The 24,554-nt window shown below is 43.6% G+C and overlaps 1 protein-coding gene and 1 long non-coding RNA gene across 4 annotated transcripts in view; one reads left to right on the top strand and one right to left on the bottom strand.

The window, feature by feature from the left end:
- Positions 1-24,368, bottom strand: part of CAMSAP1 (calmodulin regulated spectrin associated protein 1) — a 28,303-nt gene extending 3,935 nt beyond the window's left edge. Inside the window, exons 1-13 of one of the 3 annotated variants that reach the window (XM_015878857.2) lie at positions 24,234-24,368; positions 18,108-18,270; positions 10,831-11,093; positions 10,480-10,641; positions 10,166-10,246; positions 9,201-9,233; positions 6,059-6,200; positions 5,355-5,494; positions 5,163-5,259; positions 4,594-4,771; positions 3,796-3,890; positions 3,250-3,337; positions 423-2,859 (exon numbers count right to left, since the gene is read on the bottom strand). In XM_015878857.2, coding sequence (XP_015734343.1) covers positions 423-2,859; positions 3,250-3,337; positions 3,796-3,890; positions 4,594-4,771; positions 5,163-5,259; positions 5,355-5,494; positions 6,059-6,200; positions 9,201-9,233; positions 10,166-10,246; positions 10,480-10,641; positions 10,831-11,093; positions 18,108-18,270; positions 24,234-24,242 — 3,888 coding nt within the window. In that variant the 5' untranslated portion in view covers positions 24,243-24,368. Of the gene's footprint in view, positions 1-422; positions 2,860-3,249; positions 3,338-3,795; positions 3,891-4,593; positions 4,772-5,162; positions 5,260-5,354; positions 5,495-6,058; positions 6,201-9,200; positions 9,234-10,165; positions 10,247-10,479; positions 10,642-10,830; positions 11,094-18,107; positions 18,271-18,626; positions 18,764-24,233 lie in introns of those variants that run through there. The other 2 variants (XM_015878858.2, XM_015878859.2) reach the window with 2 other exon arrangements.
- Positions 19,064-20,418, top strand: LOC107321720. The gene is made up of 2 exons (XR_001558649.2): positions 19,064-19,219; positions 20,142-20,418. It is a non-coding gene; the product is annotated as an uncharacterized LOC107321720 (long non-coding RNA).
- Positions 24,369-24,554: the final 186 nt, after the last annotated feature.

The raw sequence follows: 24,554 nt of genomic DNA, 5'->3' as shown, positions 1-24,554 counted from the left end.
AACCTTTGGATCATCGGAACAGAAGAGTGTAACTCAGACAACCATACTGAATTTTTTGGTGGCCTCTAATAGAACTCCAATAGAACTTCAACACCAAATTCTATAAAAGCAAAACAAACTATGGTTTCACTTTACTCCAATTTTAAGGAAACATAAAGAGCACAGAACCTTGTAAAACTATAAAGTACCAGGAAACTACAACAGATAACCCCAGTGTTAACAAAAGCCTTTATGTCACTAAATACGCACCATAGTACACAAAATCAGAGGACAAATTTACTGAAGTCAAGACCAGGAGATTTTTGAAACAGAAATGGATAAAGAAAGCATTGTAATGTCAGAACACAAAGTTGGCAAAAAGAAGTTCTTAATGCTAGACAAAAGCAGAACAATGACTAAATACAAAACGGTAACATATTTACCTTGAAAAAAAACCCCACACCAGACTTCTGATCACCTTCGCTAATTATATCCGCAGAGCTATCCTGGTTCTCAGATTCTCCTTCATCTGGAGCTTTTAAGTCAGACAAATCTACTTCAATGAGATTAGCCTTGCTCCTCAATGGCTCATCCATTGGGACATTTTCCTTTCCTGAGCCATCAGAAGAATTCAACCCTATTTCTTTGAAGCTGTTATTCACCTCTTTGCTCATCTCAGAAATGATATTTGCATCTTTTGAGGAGGAGAGAACAAGTGCCCGTTGATTACTCTCATCATGAAGTCTATAGGTATCAAAGAAACACTTTTCTTGAGAACCGCTTCCCAGATCAGGGCTATTTTCAGAGCCTATTTCTGTTGGTGTCTTTGACAAGCTGTTGGATGGAAACGGTCTTAAATGCGGTAAGGTTTCTAGACTTTGTGTTGGGGTTTTCACGCGTGCTGAGTTTTGTTGCCTGTCTTTAGGGACTTTCAAATCAGCTGGTCTTCCTGACCGAGGACTCCTGCCTTGACCAAATCGAGGTGGTTTACGAAGGCTGTTCATTCCAGTTGGTGACAAGGGCTCAACAAAATGGATCGATGCTTTTACCTTTTGGTCCTGAGAGTTACTTCTGGTTCCTGGTGATGGCACTGACGGAGATTTCATAAGCAATTCCTGTTGCTGAGAAATCTTTAATATAGCCTGCTGAAGCGTGCTGATTGTTTCATTAAGCTTTTCAATAGAGAGGTCACATTCATTAATATCTACTTCTGTAACGTTGTCTTCTAGAAGGGCCGCAGAAATAATTTTACTTTTTTCCAATTCATGTATAGCAGCAGCATCTTTTGGTTTATGTTGCTCAACGAAAGCAAGGCTTTCTTGCATTTTTACTTTTGTTACCTCCTGAGAATCATTAATTACATCTTCTCTTTCCTCATCCTTCACAAAATACTCTTCAGACTTAGAACTCAAAGAAACTTCATCTAAGTCTTCACCATTGTGCCGAGGGTATTCTTTTGGAAAATGCTCAGGTTTAAGTGGTTGTGGAACATCGGGAGATTTCCCTTTCTTAACAACGTGCAAGAAAGCTGCCTTGCCCAATTTTAGTCGCTGCCTTGCTGATAAGGCTTCCATCTTCTTCTTCTGAGCTTCTATTGCTCTTCGTTTCTCTTCCAACTGCATATGAAGCTGCACCAATTCAGAAGCTAAAAGGTTAACATTATCTTTATTTGGTCTGTTGGGGCTTTGCTCTCGTTTCTGTTTCCATGTGGTCAGTGGAGCTGGGCAGCTTTCTGATCCATCTGGTGTGGTCTTTTGCGAACTACTTGTGCTGGACTTAGTTTCATAGCTATTAAGCCTCTGAAGTTTTCGTTCTGCAAAATTGGTCATGCGGACGCTCCCACTGGCCACTGACACACTGCTAACCTGGGAAATGGTACTCAAACATGGGCTGGAACGCCCACTTGCATCATCTTTATCTTCATGTTCTTTCACCTTCATATCTTCTTGCAGCTTTGCAGATTCTTCCTCACCTATGTATTTAGCAACTATAGGATGGTCATCTAAGACTACCAAGTCCTGTTCAGTGTCCTCTATGTCTAAAAGATCAGAATCAGAGTCCTGTCTCACCATAGTCCATGTAGTGTCTGGAACATGTAAACTGAGATTTTTCACATAAGTTACATTGACTTTACTTGCTATGTCATCATCAGATTTAGCAGCATGAAGAAAAAATCCCCCAGTGGGTTGATCCTGAACAGAAGGATCTAAACTGCTACTCGCCAAAGGTCTGGAGGCTTCTAACCCTGCCTCCATCAGCGCTACCGAGTCTGCAGCACTGGACTCAGTAACTGGAGTGAAATCAGAACTAGAAATTGGAGTAAAAGTCCTACTGAGATCATGGTCACCATGACTGCTACTTGTTTTCTTGCGCATCAAAGGCAAGTGTCCCTCATTTAATCTCTTTGTTATAAAACTCCTTTGTTTCCCCTCCCCACATTCATCCTCTTTATTTATGATTTGTTTTTCCTTTGCTGGCTTTAGAACTGCAGGCATTAAAGGCTCCAGGTAGAAACTGTCTGGTTTGCTTTCTGAAGTCTCGCTGTTTATTTTTGGAGACCACGCAGCTGCAGCTATGCTGGGTACCCTGGCTGCTGCATTCTGCAATTCCACGTCACCACGGTTTGGCCTTTCCTCAGATCTGATTATTGCAATAAGCTCTTCATCTTCATCTTCAATTTCAACGTTGTTCAGCAAGCTCTTCCCATTAGTTTTCACTGATGGAGGATGGGGCTGGTTTTTTGGAGTTACGTTAACAATGTTTGAAGCAAGGCTGTCTTTGCTGATTGATCTAGCCAGACTAATGCTATCACCAGACCCAGGGTCCACATCAGTACTGGCAGAATGATGAAGAGCAAATGGTGTTGGCTGAGACAGAGGCCTAGAAAAGATAAGAACAGTTCACTGAAGAGAAAGTACAAAAAGTTATGATTTGCTGACTTAAGGACCATAATACATAAAGCCAATATTTCTGTTCCATTTGGAAAAGGCAGCCTGCAGCAAGAATGACCACCAACAGTAAGACAGCAACCTCAGATACTTAAATTCTCAATAGTGCCTACTGCAAATCACATTTAAAGTATGCTCAACTGCAACAGTAAAATCAATCATCCCTGAAAACGCTTATTTTTAAAATTTAATTAAAGAAAACGAAGTTAAGCAACACTGTCCATTTCTTAGGAAGCGATACCATATTACTACAAGGACGTCTGTCACAATATGGAGTATCCTTCCATTAAATAGTACTGTAAAACCTAAAAGCACACGTTACCTGGGTTTCTTCTCTGGCCATGCAAGAACTGAACCTCGTGGCTGCCCATCAACACGAGTCAGAGAATTAGAACGATGCCGATGATTACCTACAATATTTTTTAAAATATGTTTTAGAACCAATCTTTAAGCGAGGAGTTTCATCGCCTTTAATAGCAAATATAATACATTATTTCGCCAAGAGATGGCAGCAGAAAACAAATTTGCTGAAATATTAAAGTAAACAAAAGCCTGGTGAAATACACTGAAAAAATGGCACTGCATACATAAATATGTATAGGCATATAGATTCATAGAATTACCCAGGTTGGAAAAGACCTTGAAGATCATCAAGTCCAACCGCAGCCTAACCACAGTACCCTAACTCCAAAAACCCTCTGCTAAATCATATCCCTGAGCACTACATCCAAACAGCTCTTAAACACATCCAGGGATGGCGATTCAGCCACCTCCAACCACTTAGCACGTGTATTTTTTCATTAATCATTGTACTGACAGTGACAGGCATTGTCTTTTGAAATGTATGTAAAATTCAAAGTAGACTTACCAGGGCTGTCTTCGCCCTGTAAAGATTTTTGTTGTTTCTGTCTCAAAGGGAGCAGTGGATGGGAAGGGCTAAAGGCTGGGCTTCCTCCTTTGCCACTAATTCAGAAAAATCAGAGCAGAAAGAATTAATTAATAGAAGAATTATTTTTTTTTTCCCCTATAACAACAGAAGAAAGTTATAGAGCAGAGAAGTTACAATAGTAATAGTTGCACCCATCCTCCCCTAAAACACAAGATCAATAGTAAAGAACTTAAAGAAAAATTAAGGTTTTTACACAAAACAATAGAAAAGTAAACTCCTATCTGAAATCAAAGTGTTTTTGTTTCTAAATACAGTGACTTTAAAATGTAGCTTATGCAACAGTACAGTTGCGACAAAGCAAAGACTGAATTAACTTCCTTATAGCCCTCACACTTAGTTCAGCTGAAAAACCTCATCACTGACTTCCTCATACATTGAATCATAGTTAAGGTTTTTCATACCAACATTTAAAGAACACGGTCAGCAAAGATCAGATAGTTTTCACATTTCACAATATCTTCAAAATAGAAATTAGAAGAACTTCTATAACACAACAGTGACATTTGGTGTTGAGGCTTACTGGAATTTGCCAAAGATCAAACATAACAGTGCCAAGTATTTCTTTGAACTTCAGAATATTTTACACATTGACTGCATTCAAGCTATGTGTAGAAAACCTGAAGCAAAATCAGAACAGCTAGAAGCGGAATTTCCTATATAATCTAAATGGAAGCATACAGTAGAAGATTAATCTAAACAACATGAAAACAGACTTACAGGTAGTCAGGTTCTTCAGGGTGCAGGTAGTACCTACTGCAAGCTTCAGTGCCTGCCTGAGCTGAGGGCTGCACGTCTGCTAGGTTTGCACTAGCAGGACTAGCCATGAAACTTCTCTTAGTTGCATTGGAGATAGGAACAGGTGGGCGGCTGCTCTTCTGCTGCAACACTGTTTTAACTGTGTATATATTAAAAACTGTGTTAATGTTAGAAATAACCATTAAAATAATAAAACAGAAAAGGAAGTTTCAAACTGCTATAAGCTAAAGTGACAATTTCAGGACACAAAACTGAAATGTAGTAGTAATAGTAAAAACCTGTATTTAATAAGCATATATTCCGGTGGCTTTATTGGAAAGGAAGTAAATTCCAAAGTTAGAATCCAATCCACAACTGGATTTAGGACTAACCTGCCATCCATTTTTGCTCCTTTCAAAGAACATTGCAGCAAGCAGAAAGCTTGGGTAGAAAACGAGCTCCAAAGCAAACAGCAATGTGTAACAGTTTTTCATTCTGATATAAATATTCTGAAATAACTGACCAATATTTGTGAAGCATAGAAGACTTACCATCTTTTATTTCCTGAACATCTCTTGGTTGTACAAAGTCTGGTTTGACATTCTCAAACCACCAGAAGAGTTCTGCAATGAATACCATGACGTTGGGCTAGAAAAGAAAAAATGCTCCTCACAGTAACAAAATAACTGCTAATGATTTACCCAGGTGTTGTTTAGAAACGTATCCTTCATTATGTTCCTTACCTTTAAAACCAAAGGAGCATACAACATGTCCTCCAGTGTGAGATAAAAGCATTTGTTTAGATATTCATTTGAGAATTCTCTCAAGAGTTGAATATTATAAAGGCTGTCAGCGATTGATGTCACCTCCTTCAAACAAATATCTAGAAAGGTAAGAAAGACAAGTTCTGGCACCACACAAATGAGTTAAACCTCCATCCACAGCTAACAGGAATACCATGTGCAGGAACTCCAAAGGGCTTATAAAGCATCACTTCATACTAAATGGCTAACAGTGCATCATTTCTCTACCTTTTAAATACCAGAGGATAGGAAAAGCGCACACAACCGAGTATCAATTTGGTGTTTGCTTTATGAACCATATATGATTTTCATAGTCACACAAAAAGGTAAACAGGCTACAAACAATACCCAAAGACAAAGAACAAATGCAACTAAAACCAGATAAAACACAGGGTCTGCAGTTCAAGTTGTAAAGATCCACCAAACACCACAAGAACTGTGAGCCAACAGTAAGGCGTGTTTATTTCTTTTTAAGGTTTAATTAGACCAAGCTTGGTAATATTAAGAGACAACATCATATCACCTAGATCTATTAAAAAACCAGATCACCTCCTATTACATCTGCTGCTTTTTCATTTGATAATTCATTTCTAGTTCAACTTACAAATGCTTCAGAATATTTATCAAGAAACTTTTCTACATACCATCTAGCTTCATTTGCTCTGGACAATAGTAGTGTATCACAGCTAACAGAGCAGCACCGTCGCTACCATCCTTCATCAAATCTTCCAGCAAAGGAAAGTAAGGTAATTGCCTGCTTGACAGATGGTCCCTTCGGTAACGTACCTGAAAAAAGAAAACTGGTGTTCATGTGATGCCAAGGATCTCAGGAGCTGTAGTTAAGTACTGAAAGCTCTTTATGGTGGATCCTTCATAGCATTCTACTTTACGTCAAAAACAATGTATAAGGTTATATTCTCCTCTCCACAGAAGCCAATTCAGAATAATACAGTGCTTCCTTTTTAAACATTCTCCTCGTATCTGGAAGCAATTCACGTTGAATTCCTAGCTTCATAGACTCATTTTAACTTAATGCAAACTAATTTAAGTCAAAATTCTTCCACGCAGGTGCACGAATGCAGCAGACCCAAAGAAAGAGAAACAAACAACTTACGAGTACACATTTAAAGCTCTGGGGGGAAAAAATTTAGATGAACTAGTGATTTCTCATGTGTGACCCACACGCAGACTTGCCACCATATCACCAGAGAGCAAAGGTTTCTTGGAGAGATTCAGAGCACTGTATGCCAGGCAAGACAGTGTACAATAGTAATATGCAAAGAAAAAATGTGCCATTTCTCAAAAATGCTCTGCAAGGGGAGGAGAAAGGTCTGAAATCAATGGCACAATTATCCTCGATTTCACTACACATCAACATCAAACTTCTACTGGTTACTCCTGGACACTCACATGATTCTGAGCTTAGTTGATGAGTATCTAAAGAACAAGTCTTGGTAGAGCTTCTAGCAATTTTTGCAAGAAAGGTTTTAGCACAGATGTTCACTAACAATCCATGTGCTGGACTGGAGGGCTATATCCAAGTCCCAGCAGCAAAATGATCCAGCAAGCAAAAGCAAACACACTACGAGCCCAAGAGAAGTATCTTACAGTGATGGAAAAGATTCCTTTTACACCAGTACGTTAACACCACTTAACATCTCATGAACATCCTTGATCCATGTGCTGACTTAGCACATTGCTATACAGAGAACATCTTCAATGAGCAGAAGACAGGTTTATTTCATCAGTGGTACCATAAACTTTCCAAGATAACCTGGACAAGCTCTCTGCGCACGCACACACACACACTCACTCATGTCAGCTTAGGATGGCACAGGCTGAGAAAAATTATATTCAAAAGAAAGAAGGTTGCTTGTATGCAATTTAATAATAAGAATTTAACAATAAGGAACAATTCCACATATTTTGAACAAATATTAAATGCAGCACGTTAAGTTTCTCTGACAAAGGTAAGTACTTCTAAAAGCAATGTCTACATGCTATTGCTAATTTCCCAAATGCAAATGGTCTTTTTTTTCCCCAGCCTGGAGCACTCCACAAATATGTAATGGAATGTGAATCATACTGTACCACACGAGCATATTCCACTGGTTCCAGCATGCAGTGCGATATGGCATGCATCAGATCAGGCTTACACAAAAAGAAATAGCAAGATATAGGATGGTGGTTATTCAAACACGAAACAAATCAAATGCATTAGCAACATCCATTATGCACTGGAAATGTGGTCATTAAGTCTGATAAAACAAGTGTGCACACTAAGGTGATCTGGTTAGCTTAAAAGGTTCATCGTTTATCCACTTAGTTGAAGTAAACAAATTAAAAGAAACGTCAGGAATCTCGTCTTGTATTTTAGTTGCTCCTCTATTTAAAATAGAAACATTTCTTTTCCAACAGGAAAGGAATTTAAATGGAATTTAAACCAACCACGGTCAATACTGTTTCTCCTGCTCTCACTTAGTCTCTAAATATAATGTAATGCTATGCAGCTTCTGAGCAATTCTATCAAATGTAGGCCTCTGATACAGACGGGACCCTTTGAGCACACAAAACACGAGAGACAAACTCCAGGTCAATACTTCGTGACACTGCCACAAGTCATTAAATGAGGCTGGCAGCCAGGGCTCTGGCACAGATTTTATCAGCCTGCAGGTCCCTTCTCCCATTCTCTTTATTTCAGATACTTAAAGTTTTCAGTGCGGCCCATTTGGTTGAAACAAACCCAAGATGAGAGAATCATAGAACAGCTTGGGCTGGAAAAGACCTCAAGGATCACCACGTTTCAACCCTGCTGCCACAGGCAGAGCTGTCAAATGCTACTTCAAGTATTAAGAGCAAGGAGGGAGAGGTGGAGCTCCATGTGGAAAGGCAGACTGTGGGACAGGCAATAGCCAGAGCACGGCTGCCTTCTCCAGCTGCACCACTCTTGGGAATCTGCAACTGAGACAACAGCTCTCATTCTCCCAGACAGAAAACGAGAAGCACCAGATCCAGCAAAGTAGAGAACAAAGAGTACCGAGGCCAAGAGAAATTCAGGAACAAATGAGAACCTCTGCAAGTTCAGATAAAACCAGGAAGCTCAACTAAAAGCAAGCAACATCAATTCCACTTTATATAAAGCCAAAACCTACACATTTTTATTACCATTTCCACACTTCCCCTAAAATAAAAATACTGTCTTCCCCTCCCATTATGCCACCTTCAGTTTAATTTACCATATAATTCCACTCTTCACAGCCATAGGTCCAAACTGGTTTGTCAAATCTTCTGACCTCATCTTGATGAATAACAGTATTCTGGGTTGGATTTACCAACCATGGGAATGCAAGAGCACCATATAATGAACTAGTATGGATATCTACGTATCTTAACAATGGATTCAAAGATCAAGCAACCATTTAAACTGACCAGCTTTGGTATCACCTTAGTGCTGCCATCAATTGCCTATTTACAATAGAAATAGTGAGTGTAACCATTTCAACAACTGCTAATCTCCTGGCTTTCTGCTGCTACTCCTTACTCCTCACTCCTGCACTGTGGGAGCAGTTTTGAAGTGCTGTAAAGTGATTATGCTATATGCTGTACAGTATGCAGAAATCATGTTATGAAAATTAAGCCTGATGACTGGAAAAGCTTACGCAGAGAGTTTGTTAGCTTTTGTCAAAGAATGCCTAAGAAGCATTGTAAATGGAAGCAAACAATCCCAAGAAACTGAAAAAGCCATGAGTTTGTGGATGACAACTGGCGTAAAAGTAAATCACTTACAGGTACTAATTTCCAATACCATTTGGAAGGAGACTGCTCAGGAAGCAAGGAAAGGAATGTAGGAATAGGAAAGGAACATCAGCAATGCAAGTTATAAGCAGTAATACTTAAATGCACTTCAGAAACACTTTCATATTCAGAGGGTTTGTAGGCTAGAAGTTTACATTAAAAAAGAGGCCCCAAAGTCAGTAGGTCAAATTAGGAACATGGGATTCTTTGGACCAGACATCAGCTTGTGAACTGAACAGCTCTCAGGTCCCTCATCATCAATAGATATGATTTTACATAAAGCACATAAAACCTTCGCCACAAAGTGGAGATCAAACAACAAGTGCCTTGTTATAATTTTATCCCCTTCGCACAGCAATGCCAACTAGAGGAAAGAGCACCAAGCTTTTCTAGAGGCTTTATTAAGCCATTAATTGGGAGCACTGATAGCTGGTGTGTTACGTTTGCAAAAAAAACCCAAAGCCTATTTTACATTCTCTAGCAATGAAAGTGTACCACGTTTTTGCAATGGTAGTGCATTGTGATATATATTCAGGGGCAGAGGTAGAAAAGTCACAAGCGTATAAAATACGAATACTAAAAGTACTCTCATTAGGCAGAACTGGAATAAGCTTCTAAATCGAAATCGGACAATAAATTCATGCAAAATAAATATGCTCCCAAAAGCTTTCAAAATATATACTATATATTTTGTTCTGGGAAAGCTAAGTGAATTTGACTGAAATTATTAAGCTAAAAGAAGTTACTTTAGTCCAACTAAAAGGAAAGTCAAAAGATCCTACAGGGATTAAAAGGAAAGGAAGGGCACCAAGAAACACAAACAAATGGCATGCACAAAATCTCAGAAGCTTTGAGGACTGGATGCCTCACATTTATCTGACAAAGAAAACATTACGATTTTTATAGCCATTAATCACTAATGCAGAGAGTTATGACTGAAGACAAAATTGTTTTACCTTCTGATGTCCTGGACTTTCCATTAATTGCTGTTTTAATTTAATCTCTTTCTCTGTTATCTCTCTCATTTTAAGGTTCACCTAAAAGGGCAAAGCACAGAAAAGATATTAAAATACCTCCAAATATATGTTAACCATCAAGTAACAAAAAATAATCTGGCAGAATAAGTAACACAATAATCAAAAGCAGTTCTTTAACTGAAGTAGAAAAGATGACAGAAAGGTGCAGTTAAAAAAGATGGACAAAACGCACTTATCAGAAGCCTTGTAAAAAGTGAATAAGGAACAGACACTTCTCTCGAAGCAAACTTCACCTTGTTAATCCAGAAAACCATTGCATCCTCCAGGTCATAGGGCAGTTCTTTTGAGGCACTGAATGTAGAGAAACGCTTCACGCTGGCAACTACCTTTTCAATGCTGATCATTTCTACAGTGTAGGCCATCATAAGGGAATCAATCATTGCCATATGAGAACTCTAAAAGAAGAGCAAAACGAATACTGAAAACCAAAATCCTTTAGGAAAAAAACCTCTGTATATTCTAACTGTATTTACAACGAAAAATTCCCGAGGTTAGCGGCCTAGAAGTGAAAATCCCTTCCTTCCACTAACTATTCTAAATAGCGTTAAATAAAAAGATCATTAGGTGGATTTAATTAAGCTAACCATTTTGATTGGTGCGCAGCCCAGATCAGATTCAGACACAGGTGTGTCATCGCTCTCCATGACGTAAATCCCCTTTCGAGACAGTGCCTGGATCACAGACTGGTGACCCTGCAGCGCTGCCACCTGGTCACCCTTGAGGATCAGGCTGCAGACACGGCAGTACAGCTCACTGGACAGCAGCAGTTTGATGACGGGAGGCTTGATGTGCTCCTGCTCATACTGGTCTATGTAGAACGGGTCCTTCAGCTCCTCGGGGACATTATCTGAAACAAAGATGTTGCAACAAGTGCATCAGTAAGAGTGTAATTTGCAGGCAGCGGAGCAGAAGGGTTTGTGCTTGCACTGTGCTTCTCCCCCACCAGCTCTCACCATCTCCAAGACCTGCACATTTGCTGCTAATCAGCAAAGCTACACAGCTGGCAGCAATTCTATCATTTCAAATCATGCACTGCTAGCTGGAGCACTGTCAGTGCTAACAGTTGTAATGCTCCAGGCCAATTCTAACAGCCCAAAGTGGAAGGAAAAGTTCTTGTGAGCAACATTTCCTTGGTATTATTTAGGGCTGCAAGGCAAGTTAAAATTAGATACATCCCAAAATAAATCCTTGTACCCATATTCAGCCATCAGACTGGAGCCCAGCAGTGAGAACAGGAGCCTCCACACCAGCAGTGCTTGCCGGCCTCACCTGTGTTTTCTTACAAGAAGCCAAACATCGTGTCATGCTCAAACACAGAATGTGATCTCACTGTGAAGATCTCCCCCTGAAGTCACCTCAGCTGTTCATTGCAATAAGCACATCTCCAGCTGAAATGATCACTGATTTGGCAGCGTGTTCATTTTCATTCACCTTATTTCCAGAATAAACACATTTCTCCATTCAAAAAACCATAACCCATAACATCTCAGAACTGCAAAATAAGCCACACTACGTTCATATGCTGCAGAGCACTTAATGTTCATATAAAGAAGAGATGCTGACAGGATCTTATCAAGTTTAAGAGCTAGAAGTACATCTCACTTCAATAAGAATACATAGTAAACCACTGCTATAATAATGTCCCTAGCAGCTACTCACGCTTGGTCACACAATACTGCCACTATTTATCAAAACTGAAAGATTTTGGAAGTTTTTGAGGATTAAGAAGCTTATTTTCCTTTACATGGCATTGACTGCTGTGTTACACAGATATATGCAGTCAGCATGTATTTAATACTGAAGACATTGGGAACAGGAACAACAAAACCTCACTGTCAACCAATAGTGCTGATGTGGTGCCAGAGCTGCCCATTTGTGAGTGAACAGACAGCAAATTCAAGCATTTCTAATCTCCTTAATATTAGTCAACCTGACCTAGAAATCCAAGGCTGCTGAAAGGTAATTCCATTTAACAGCCATTTAACATTGAACTAGAGCCTCCATCGCTAATGACTGAGGAAAGATCCCAAACTCAGCCCTTCCCCATTGCAGCAACGCACTCCACTGCTGCTCAGAAGGACCTGAGCACATTGCCTTTGTCATAATGCAAAACCCAGACCATGCCAACCCTGATTTACACACATTACGCATTACCCGCTCTTTTAGGGCTGACCAGATTTTAGTTTGGTGCTGCGTTCAATTAAATTAGCTTAAGGACTCCAAAGTTCAGAAGATAGAAAATAAACTGCAGAAAAAAATAACAAAAAAATCCCATAAAAGCAGGAAATTGCATTTGCACAAATCCAAAAGGGCTCCTTTCAAGGTCTGGTGAGAGCACGATGCTCTGGCCTACACCCAGCTCCCATCACAAGAACTGCTGCTGAGATCTCTCCCTCAGCACCTGCAGCTCAACCTTAATATGACAACGCTGCTCCCCAACCTGCACCAGCCTTCAACCCCGAGATGTGCCCCAGCTCTCACTGCTGTCACTGCCCAATGTGCCAAGGCTCTGCTTGAACAAAACACCCATCTGGCCCAGCCCCAGTTTCTAGGAGCACCTTTTGCAATGCTTTACTTTCACGACCTATAACAGTACTCAGGTGTGAAGAAACCTCCATTCATTAAAACTTGTATTTTTACATGCGTGTGCCATGGAATCCAGAAAATCAACATGAAAACATCCCTTTTGCTAAACTACAGCTACCAAAAATAAACCACTGCAGTTGACTTTAACAAAACCTACCAGAGCAAATCAGAAACACTTAAACCACATCCTTTTTTATTCTTTTTGCCTACTTTAAGGTCTTCAGTACCATCCTGAATACAAAAGGAAGCCACTTCCAAGAGCTCGCACTCACCTTCTGTTTCTCCTATCGTGCTTTCTCAGCAGTTACCCCCAGGAAAACATCAGCATCAACTTCCAGGCACGTTTTGCAGCCGTCAGTTTTTAATGAACGTTTTGTCTTTTGACAGCTTTCAGTGGTTTAACAGCACCTTCAGAATGATGGTACGCAGGCAATGATCAGAGCTGTCAGAGGTAAAGGGCATTCACAAATGCAGCTTGTCCTACTAGAAACTGCCAGAGATTGACCAGGCTGGATGCTGATTCTATGCTCATTTTACACTGTGCTGCTTAGCTGCATGCAGTACTTGCAGAGCAGAGATGCCCAGTATTGCTATCTCCAGCACTTAAGGAAGCAGAGCAGTCTCATGCCTCCCAACCCTCAGCAGCACATAATCTGAAGTGCTCCCACCCCAGGGAGCCCAACAGGGAGATATTTGTACTGCCTGTTTGCATAAGAAACAAAGCACTGAAAAATAAACCTGCATCATTTCTCATGAAGCATTTTAGGGTAGGGATCGTTTCTTCACTATCTCACTGACAAACACTGGCTCAGAGATGATTACCCGATTGCTGTGTTTTTCTTTATCAAATTGTAATCTGAACAAATTTGTCTTATCCCTTGAACTGGAGATGTGGATACCAGCCAGATCTTATTTTACTTCTGGATGAGTGAAGAACTGGTTTCACATGGAAAGAGAGCCAAAGCATGGCGGTACACAGAATGGGGCTCATTCAGATTCTGAGTAGGATTTCATTGGTATCAGTATCCGCTCACAGAATTATTTAGTGCTGCCTGGATGTCTGCTAAGCTGCAGAACACAAAGCAGAAGCTATACCTTCTCAGCTTCACTGCAATACAAGCATCTACCATTGGTTCTAATTATCAGTCCACATCATAAACTCCAGAAGCCATCTCTAATAGCACTCGTGGAAACCTATGTAATGTGGGCACAAAACAAGCCCACATTGAAGATGCAGTACGCTGCCAGGGAGAGAGCCTGCCCTGCTGCTATCCTATCTTTGGACCAAGCAGAAAGCCATAAGCCTGGACAAAGGAGAAGAAACAAAATAACTGCAGAATTTTTCATCCCTGTAAAGTTCACCTTGGTAATAGTCTGTGTGTATAAACCTGCCCTGTTAAAGAAACCAAATGTTTAACTACTCGAATGTTTGCCAAACACAACAGCTTTCTTGAAAATATTTTTATTACAGACCTCACTGAGATGAGGGAGAGGAGCAGAGAACACCAGGGTTTGCTTAGTTCAGCCCTGGAAACATTTTCACACTGCTGGTGTCAACCAGTAACTGCAGGCAGTTATTATGGTACTGCAAAACCTTCCTTAGTAGGTGAGCATTAAGGACTTCAAAGACAAGAAAAGCCACAACCTGCCCTTCCTCTACAGTGGATTATTGCAGTGCTTGGCCTTTATCTGGCCAAACACCTCAGGCTCACGTTAGCACTAAGTGCGGAACATACACAATGCCTCACTCTAATAAGTAAGTGCAGCTTCATTTGAGCAACCTGAAGTTTGTTATGGAGCTGGGGTTGGAAACAACACATGGGCTCACAGCAAGCTGTGCCACAGAACAACTCTCATTTAGTCCTTCCCTATCTCAATTTTAACATCAAAACCACAATGCTGGCAAACAATTTCTACACACAAATGAACACAAACTTAACTCAGCCTCAGAAACGGAAGTTCTGCTCTCGCCCACCTTCACAAAACCCACCATGCAGAGGCAGCACAGCAAGGACAGCACTGGTGCAGGAGCACAGCTTGCCAAGCTGCTCTAAGCCTCCTGTGCTGCCTTCTGCAAGGCCAGGATGAAGCTCTCAAAAGGATTTAAGCACCCTGTGAACTCAAGTCGCACAGAAACCTGGCAGCACCCTTGCTCCTAGACCTCCTGCGCATTAAGAGCTGTTTTCACACTGCTACCAGAACTCCTTCAAGTGCACATTTGGTTCTAATCAACGTTTGCTGATGAAAAAAGACAAGACAATTCAGTTCCAACCCATTTTGATTCCTTCAAACTACTGCCTCAGCCAAACAGACTTCCAGTGCTTCAGATGTGCAGGAGGTTTCCAGATGTTTGTGCACAGATTTTTATGTGGATCTGTGACAGCACACCCAGATTTACTCAGGATGACAGCAAATGGGGAAACACCTCCATCACTGCTCCATCCCCTTCTCTCTTCTGGAGTGTGGACAATGGTTGTACAGCCTGACCCTGGTGCCTGTCTGTGACAAGCAGGCACCAGAGCTGGGCAGGAGGAGCCTCATGCTGCCAGAAACAAACCTGTCAGCTGGATCCATGTGCAAACAGCAAAAAGGGAGTTCTGCAGCAGCAGTTATCTGTTCTGAAGAGAGAGGGGAGCTGCGCTCAGCTCTTTGGTTCCCAAAACTCTTCTCATGGGCAGCAGAGAACAAAGGAATGCATCATGAAATGAAACAAATCCCAAACAAGAGCTTCAGCTCCAAATGATGCCAGGTACGGCCTCGCTGATTTGTCCTTGAGAATAACAACAAAGGATGAAGAATTTTTTCACTTAGATGCCAGTTTTGATATGGAAAATTCACATACACTGTAAGAGTAAATAGGAAATTTTAGATTCAGGTAAAATCTACAGTGAAGAATGATATAATAGTAATAGTCTGCACCAGAATCTAATTCCTACTCTTGGCCATTTCCACACTTCATCATAAGCTGAGCTTTACTCAGATGAAAATGAAATTCAGGATACACGGCAGTGTTTGTGAAATTACAGCACAAAATTACATCAATTCATAAACTCAATTTCCAATTGAACATTCCCTAACAAAACTCTTTACTCGGCCAACTGAAGGCCGTGCTGAAAGCCCTATCTGATAGGAATTACTTTGGAACATAAGACAGAGCTTTCACATTCAAACTGCTGGGTTTTTGCATCAGCTTGACCAGAACTAACCCTAGAGGAACAACGCAGCTCTCCCCCAAAGCGCCTTCATAATGAGATGCTATGCTGAAAATAAGAACCTCCTGAGAGCTGCCCAAGACCCACCACACATCCAGTATCTTAAAGCAAACCAAAGGCATCCCACCAGCACCACAGAGATGACAAGTAACAGGTTCAAATACTACTCACGATGATAATCACATAGAAAGCCTCCTTAAGCTCGTCTCTCTATGAATTAAAGAGGTTTATAATTTTTTTAAGTATTTTGCAATGCTATTCTCAAAGCAATGGTTACCACATGACAACTGCTAGAGTCTCCTCAAAATCAAACTACATTTCCACAGGCCACAGGCCTGAAAATACTTACAAAAGCCTTACGCACTGAAGCTAACCCAGGATATACAACCCCAGAAGTCCCAGCAACAACATCTCTTAACATTCATGGCGTTTAACTCCTGTTAACACACAACCTGAACAAGCTAAAACACAAGTGGGAAACTGGCAAGCGATGCTACAGCCTTCTCCATGCTGGAGACCACACTGCTGGGCCTCCTCTCTGGCCTTTATAGCCAACGGAAAGCCAAGCAGTGATTCCATGCAGGTCCACACTGTGAGGGGCACACAGCCCAGAGCTACAGACACAGCCCTGCATCCCACAGCCCCAGATGACACTGTCAAAGCATGAGAGGCCCTAAAGCTTTCTCCTAAAGCAGCATACGACCCACACCAGTCAGACCTAAGCCAGAGCTGGTTTCTTTCTGAAACAATCATAACAGAAATAGTGCATCTTTGGGGCTGGAGGATTTATTTTACCTCTCATTACCAAAAACAAAAAACAAAAAGAACAAAACCCTCAGGAAACGTTAGCAACAGTTCCAACAACTGAAAAATATTTACACAGAGAAACATCCTCTTATCTCTTTTGTGTTACCAACAGTTCATCAGCACTGCCCTAAAATTCCCACACTTTTCAACTTGATTTATGTACCTTTATGTCTCCTGTTGCCTGTAACAAAATCTACTAACGAAGATAGTAGATTCTCCTTCTATTTCCCCTCACTGTGATGAGACCACGCACAGAGCTGACGAGATGAAAAGTAAAAACAATTTACAAACTATTTCCACGAGGATAATGTTTTTTGCTGCAGGAATGGGCTGCTTTCCTTCAGCCTTGCCACAAAGTAAGCTAGCACTAATCCATTAAGCACATTATGAGTTTGACGAATTAGACTTAGATTAACAGGGCTACCTCATTTTCCAAAACAAGATTTTGTACATGTTTTAATGTAGGTTTTCTTTGGCATAAAGAAAGAGTCTGGTGTATTCCTTCGTAATGAAGCTCAAGAAGCATCCTGCAGCAATAGATCCGAATAGACAAGGAAATCTGTCTCAAAACAAGAAATGGATTCCAACAGATGTCAGGAAAATACTGTACAAATGCCTCTGCTGTACAATAACCTTAATATGTCCACATTGGGCTGTATTGGCCCATGACAACATCTGGGAAAGGAGGACTCCTCCATCACCCATATCGTGCTGTCTGATGTCACACTGCAACACCAAACTCTATCTGTTCATGCAACACGGCCTTGACATAAAAGAATTCTACTGATCACAAATAAGATCGTTTTGCAGTTCACTTTAAAACCAATGACACGTTCCAACAAAACAAAACATACCCAGAACGGCAGCACACCCTGAGCTGGGGATGCCAACAGAGCATACAAAGAGCACCAAGGCCCCAGCATCTCTAGGCCAAGACAACGGGTTGAGGGCCTCGGGCCTGCTAGTGCTTGGCTGAAGCAAGAGTTCACACCTTTGAGACATGCATCCTTTATAACAATAACCTGTGAGCATTCACCGCTCCTTTTGCTGGTTCCCAGCAGCTCACATAGGTAGCTCCATTGTTCTGCTGAAGGTACCAGGATGAGCATCATAAATATTCCAGCAGAACAGACCATCATATCACTGATGTCTAAGACAAAGGCGATTTATGCCGAATTTAACCACTCCTGGAAGGGGAGTGGAGCTGCCAAACGCAGAACAAAACCCAGCATGCCTCCCCGCGGCCGCCACCTCACCTATTCCATAGGCTTTAGCGCAGATCCATTGTAGATTAGCAGCTATTTTCGCTCTGGCTGAATCATAGAGCTCCAAAGGGACGATCTCCACCGCGCTATCACCCAGGGCATCCATCTTCCTTCTGCCGCTCTCTCCACCCGCACCAACGTCAACATCCACCATCTAGGAGCAAAACAAAAGGCAGCGGCCCCGTCACACCAACCGCTCTCATGGGCCGGGCCCCCCGACCCCAGCCGAGCATCATCCCTCCCTGGCTGCGGCCTCACCCCCCGCGGGGCAGCACCTGCGGCCCCCGGCCCCGCCGCGCCCGCCCGCAGCAGCACAGCGCCCGCACGCCCATGCTCTGCGAGGAGGAGAGGGGGGAGAGGGAGGAGGAGGAGGAGGAGGAGGAGGAAGGCGGCAGCAGCAGCGGCGGTGGCGGCGGCGCCCCCTCCCCTCAGTGTGCGAAGGAGGAGGAGGAAGCGGGGCGCAGCCCACCGCCCCCCCCGCCGCGGCCTGCAGGCCCCGCGCCGCCTCACCTTGCCGCTACCGCCGCCTCATCCCCGCGGAGCCCCGCGACCTCCGGAGCGCAGGGAAACGGGAGGCCGCGCTGCACGGACCGCGAGCAGACGGTGCGAACCGGGAGAGCGGAGGGAGGGGGAGAAGGGGAGAGGAGGAGGAGGGAGAAGAGGAGGAGGAGGAGGGAGGGAGGCAGCCGCTGCTGCCGGGCCGGGGCTGGAAACACTCGGGACCGCGCGCGCGCGCATGCGCCCGCCTCGATGCGCGCTCCCGCCGTCTGCCTCCCGCCCGGGCGCGGCGGCGCGCGCGGCGAGAAGAAAGGCGGGGTTTGCTGCCGGCCCGCACTGCGCAGGCGCACCAACGAGGGCTCGGTCGCCCGCGGGCCTCGCTAGGCAACCGTTGCCATGGCGACCGCGAGCGCGGCCCGGCGAGGCCCGGGGGGCGGGTAGGCCGCAACGGGACCCAACGGAACCCAACAGGACCCCAACGGGACAACGAGGCGTCGCCCATCACGGGGCACAGAGCTCCGCTGCTGCCCAGGCCTGGCCGTGGCGCTACACAGCACGTGCTGTGAGCATGGCACTACCGGGCCTCTGTGAAGGCGTCAAGGAAGGTGATGGAGGCCTGCACTGCTTCAGTGGATGTGTGGGAAGGCCTGTCCACATCCGTGTGCTGTTGGAGCCCAGGCTGAGGGATCCACGTTGATAGGAGCGGGGCTTTGTGGTGATGCAGCCTGCAGTGCCATCACTACACAGCTGCTTTCCTCCAGGCCTCCTTTATTGCACACAGAAGCATAGAAATGCCAAAAGAATTTCCATCTCTCTGCAGCCCTTCAATACCTGAAGGGAACTTACTCCCAGGAGAGGAGTAAACTCCTGGAAAGGGCTGACAATAGCAGGCAAGGGGAAATGGTTTTAAGTTAAAAGAGGAAAGACTTAGGTTGGATGTTAGGGGGAAGTTCTGCACTAGGAGAGTGGTTAGGCCCTGGAACAGGCTGCCCAGGGAGGTTGTGGATGCCCCGTCCTTGGAGGTGTTCAAGACCAGGTTGGACGGGGCCCTGGGCAACCTGATCTAGTAAAGGTGTATGTTTGGTGGCCCTGCCAGGCAGGGGGGTTGGAACTACATGATCCTTGAGGTCCCTTCCAACCCGGGTCATTCTGTGATTCTGTGTTGTGAATCATTAACCAGGAAATCCTCCAGGTACACGCTAACTGCTAACAGTGCCATCAGATGTTTGCTTTGTCCTGTGAAGGATGCGCCTCTCCCTCACTAGCCAACACACAGACAACACGGGAACCATCCGTGTTTGATCACTGCTTCTCTTCAGGTTATTAGGAACAGCTTCCCCCAGGGCTCAATCTGCTGCTATCTGCTGATCAAAGGATGCCAGAGGTGCTTTCCAGGCAGAAGACTGCCTTATGCATCCTGCATATTCCATAGCAAATTTTTTGTTCACCCACTTTGTGTCATGATAAACAGCAAGAAACATCTGACAGATATAAAAGAATGATATATATATATATTTTTCTTTTTAGGTATAGGTAAAGCATCACAACCACCATAGAGCCCTGCAGACACTGCTGCCACCATCTGAAAGCTCACAGATACCTGCTGGAAGCAGCAAGCTCACCCTGCACTGTGATCCTGCAGATGAACTGATCTGATGAGGTTCATTACTGGCAGTGGGGCTCAGCTGAAAAGCGAAGTTACATGATTAAGAGGTTTGAGTCTCTAATGCACACACTGGATCGATGAATTATCTTAATAGCTATCTTGTGAAAATGTGACGATAAGCTTGGCCACACACAGTGATAGCAGAGTGACCTTTTCCTACCTAACTTTTTGTCCTGAATCTCACACGTTGTTTTTTGCTATGTGTGTGGAATTCACGCATTTCAAATTCTCGATTCACTTGGATCAGTCCTAAGATTCAGCATTCATTTCCCTGTATCTTTTCAAAGAGCAAGGCAACCTGTTTGATGTCATCAGCAAGTATGATCAAGTGTCCAAAGGTTATCCCAGCCTACTTAATTGCAAGATTGCATGCAATTAAAGTGGATGTCCCTTGCAAACAACTTGCCAAGTGCTTTATAATCTCTGAAGAGTTTGGTTTTCAATACAGTTGTGTTTTGTTTTTTTAAAGCCAGGCTGTCAGTTTATGACGTTTCCATTATAACAAGCTGCTCTTGTTTTCAGATTAAGTATTAAGGCCCAATCCAAATATCCAAATCCCCTTAAACTCAAGAAGAATGTTTTGGTTTATGTAGTAGATTGGGCTGCAGAAACAGAACGGCCCTTTGACTCAGCAGGTGAGGGGTGAAGGTGCACACTGGGAGAAAGCTGCCCTACTTTTTCCTCTGATACATTTTTGCTGTAGATAAAGAATGGATCAGGTTGCTAAACCGGTCAGAAACACTTAATAACAAATTATGTTTTAAGAGAGCGGCAGATAATCCTGCAAAACAAGTATTACTAAGACACCTGGAACTGAATAAATAAAAAGAAGTGGAAATTTTGGGTCAAGAAAATGAACATTGTGGGGGAAAAGCATGAAGGGAAGCCTCAGTGTAAGGGAAAGTCCACCCTTATACAGGCTACAGCTGAACCGAAAACCTTGGTTTATTAGTACCTTTCTACCCCTTTCCTTTATGCATTGCTATCCTTTGGATTTGCACTTATGTATCACCATCTTCCAGAGATGAGAAATGTGTTGTGGCTTCTTCCTTCATGGTAATACCTTGTGTAACTGTGCTGCTTTAGGGCATCTGTGTGTCCTTAAGCAAAAGCTGAATTTGACATCTGGGGAAACTTTGTAGTTGAAGTAGTTTGGCCAGAACTCCAATCCCAGCATCCTCAAAATTGGCCTGAAGATAAAAAGCCTGCACTTAAAATGGGAGGATCCTCAGCAGGTTGCTACATAGGGTTGCTTTTTCCAAGCAAAAATAAATGACTGCCCAGTTCAATAGCAGCAAATCCATCTTTAATTTGCATGCCACTTGTTTCTTTCCTGTAGTCTGTATAAATGATTCTTTAAGGCTTCCAGAAAATGTGAATACATTGCTTTTCTATATGAAATAATCTTTATCAGAGCATTCTCCTGGATCCTTTAACCATTCAGAGTGGGTGTACATGTGAACCAACAAATACTGCACAGCCTGTCTTCCAGCTGAGCTCTGAGGTTAATTAATGGGAGGTAATACCTTTGACAAGTTACCATATTCAAGCACAACACCTATGACATGTAACACAGCTAACCCTGTGTGCTTGTTTTCTGCCTTACTGGAAGAATGCCTAGCATTTCAGTTTCTTCTATCAGGTTTCATTTATCAATATGAGAGATAAGAACATAGAATATCAGTCCCTTGTCATCCCAAGGACATCAGGTTATATTGTATAAAGCACAAAGGTATTGCTTGTAAAGTATGCTGTGCACTGGGATCGTATGGGTTGGGGATACTTCCTGAGTGTGGAATCAAGAGCTGACCCATCAGTGGCACCAATTAGCAGTAGCACCTTCTAGTTAGAAAGACCAACAGTGTATTGGAATTCACCCTCAGCACTGCAGAAAGCACCTGCAGATAAAGGAAAGAGCAGGAGCCTGCACGGAGATCCTATGCTTCATTGTCTCCCTGTAGCTATTTATGGAGGGGAGGACAAAGTGTAATGTCTTTACCAGACAGATAATGCTCTGAGTGTTAAACCAGAGCAAAAAGAACCACAGCTTGGGAATTTCAATACACTGGGAAGCTTGTTTGTATCATACACAGCTCAACTCCTGCTCAGTTTACTTTCCTCTGCAAGGACTCAGCGCACTTTCCAAAGGTCAGTAATTTCCCATATTTCACTTCCTTCCTTCTTTCCCCCAGGAAAAACACACTTAGTAGCAGAAGAAAGAGACTTTCCCTCCACCTGCTCCTTAAAAACTACCCACAATCAAGCCAGCTTTTACCATTCCCTGAGTATCAACACCATAAAGCTTGGCCCAGCGCAGCCACTGAGCAAACAGGGAGAAACCACGTTGGTCTGGTTCATGCAGTGCATTCTCTTCCCTCCAGCTGCTTTATAACCCACAGCCCACAGGGACCCAGCTGCCAGTGTGCTTGTTAGCATTGCTGTGGAGCACTCACCAGCCACAGCACAGGAGTGGGTGTCTCTGCTGGAAGAGCTTCACCTCTCTCTTGCCTCTTGCTTGGCTTTTACGTGTTAATCCCAGGAGGAGCAAAAGAAGGCGGCTGAAGAAATTAACTCTCACGTCCCAGCACACACCACAGAGGTGTTCTGTTTTGAGGTTTAATAAAGTTGCCTTACTTTGAATTCGTTAAGTTAATAAAGATGTGGTCAAAAAGGCATCTCATGAATGAATGAAGCCAGGATAACATAAGCTGAGGATGAAACGAGGGGATGGGCAGAACCCTATTCAGCTGCTGCTCTAATGCCTTTTTCTCCCTGGTACAAAATAGATCCCCATGACAGTGCATCATGTATTCAACCTTTAGAAGAGGGAGCGGAGCATTATTCTTAGCAGCAGAGCAGTCACTTCAGCATAATTACCAACGACACAGGAACAGTTTCTATGGCACGATGCAGTTATCAGTAAATTACTTATATTCAGTTCTGTGATCATAAAGAACGTGCAACACAACAGTCGTGTGCGCCGGGGAACCACACGCAACATTTTTCATGTAATTAAGGAAAACCAATTAATTTTAGACCGCAGTGCTGTGTTCCATTCATTGTTTTTGAAGGTAACGTGCATGGAGTTGAGCTGTTATGATGATGGGGTGCAGTGCCCATTCAGCTGTTTTTCCTGCATGCAGCTCCTGGTTTACCAGGCTTGTAGGGCTCCTTCCTCACCTGGCAGCCCTGTCCTTCCCTCTGCTCCCATCTCTGGACGTGCCAAAACAAACCCCAACTGCCTCCCGCCCTTGGGTCACTGCCAGCTTGTACATGTTGCACTTTAATACTCTTAAATCTGTAGCTGGAGAAATATGTTAATGTGAAAATTAGTCAGAGCAATTGAAACATCTCAATCCTGCTTATCCAGGCTCTATTTACAGCAAGAACTTTATGACCAGAAAAAACTCCAACCTGAGCAGAAAGCAAAGCAAAGGCACCCGTGAGCACTGTCAGCACGGCACGCAGCAGCTGAGCAATGGGACAGCACTCCCCAGCAGGGATGAGATGCCCAGGGATATACAACACGTCCCCTCACTGCAGGGCTCGTGGGGTTGTCAGCACGCCCTGGGATGCCCTGAGCAAGGCAGCACCTTTAGTCACGTACAAAGGGTTTGGCACACGCCAGGGGTTATAGAAACAAACTTCCTAACAGCACGGCTCTGAACCGACAGGGATGGGTTGAAACACAACTCTGCTGTTCCCACTATGCCTGACCAACACCACTGGCACGGTCCCCATGCAGACCCCAACCCTGCGCCTCCTGAGGGCACTGCTGGAAATTGATGTCACGAGCCCATAGGGCGGCAAGGAGCACAACGAGGGGGTCACACTGCAGAGGACAACCTCAGGTGACGCCCTTAAGGTGTCCTTTCCATCCTGCTGGGAGACAGCCCCTATAGGACCCCATCAATGCCCCACAGCCAGCAAAACCCCCAGCACTGCTGACTTACCGCTGGCATCCGCTGGCATCTTGTTGGTCTCAGTGGTGGCAGAGGGCCCTGGGCAGCAGCTCGCAGTGTGGCAGCCCATGGCAGGGTGGGGGGCTCAGTGCCGGGGGGGAGCTCGGCCGCCTCTGCTCCCTAAGCAAGGCAGCATCACTGCATCACCATGGCAATGCAGGATGACTCACCGGGTACCAGTGACATCAAAGGAGGGGACTGGGGTTGGACGATCCCAGTTTGGTTTTGCTCATTAAAGCTGGAACGTTTTGTCCAAGGAAAGTGCTCCAATTCAGGCCAGCCAGAGGAGCAGCGCGTGGCCGTGCTGCTGGT

Source organism: Coturnix japonica, chromosome 17 (genome assembly GCF_001577835.2).
Source record: "Coturnix japonica isolate 7356 chromosome 17, Coturnix japonica 2.1, whole genome shotgun sequence".
Classification (NCBI taxonomy): Eukaryota; Metazoa; Chordata; class Aves; order Galliformes; family Phasianidae; genus Coturnix; species Coturnix japonica.
Note: the sequence above shows the minus strand (reverse complement) of the source record. Positions and strands in the feature narration are given on the sequence as shown.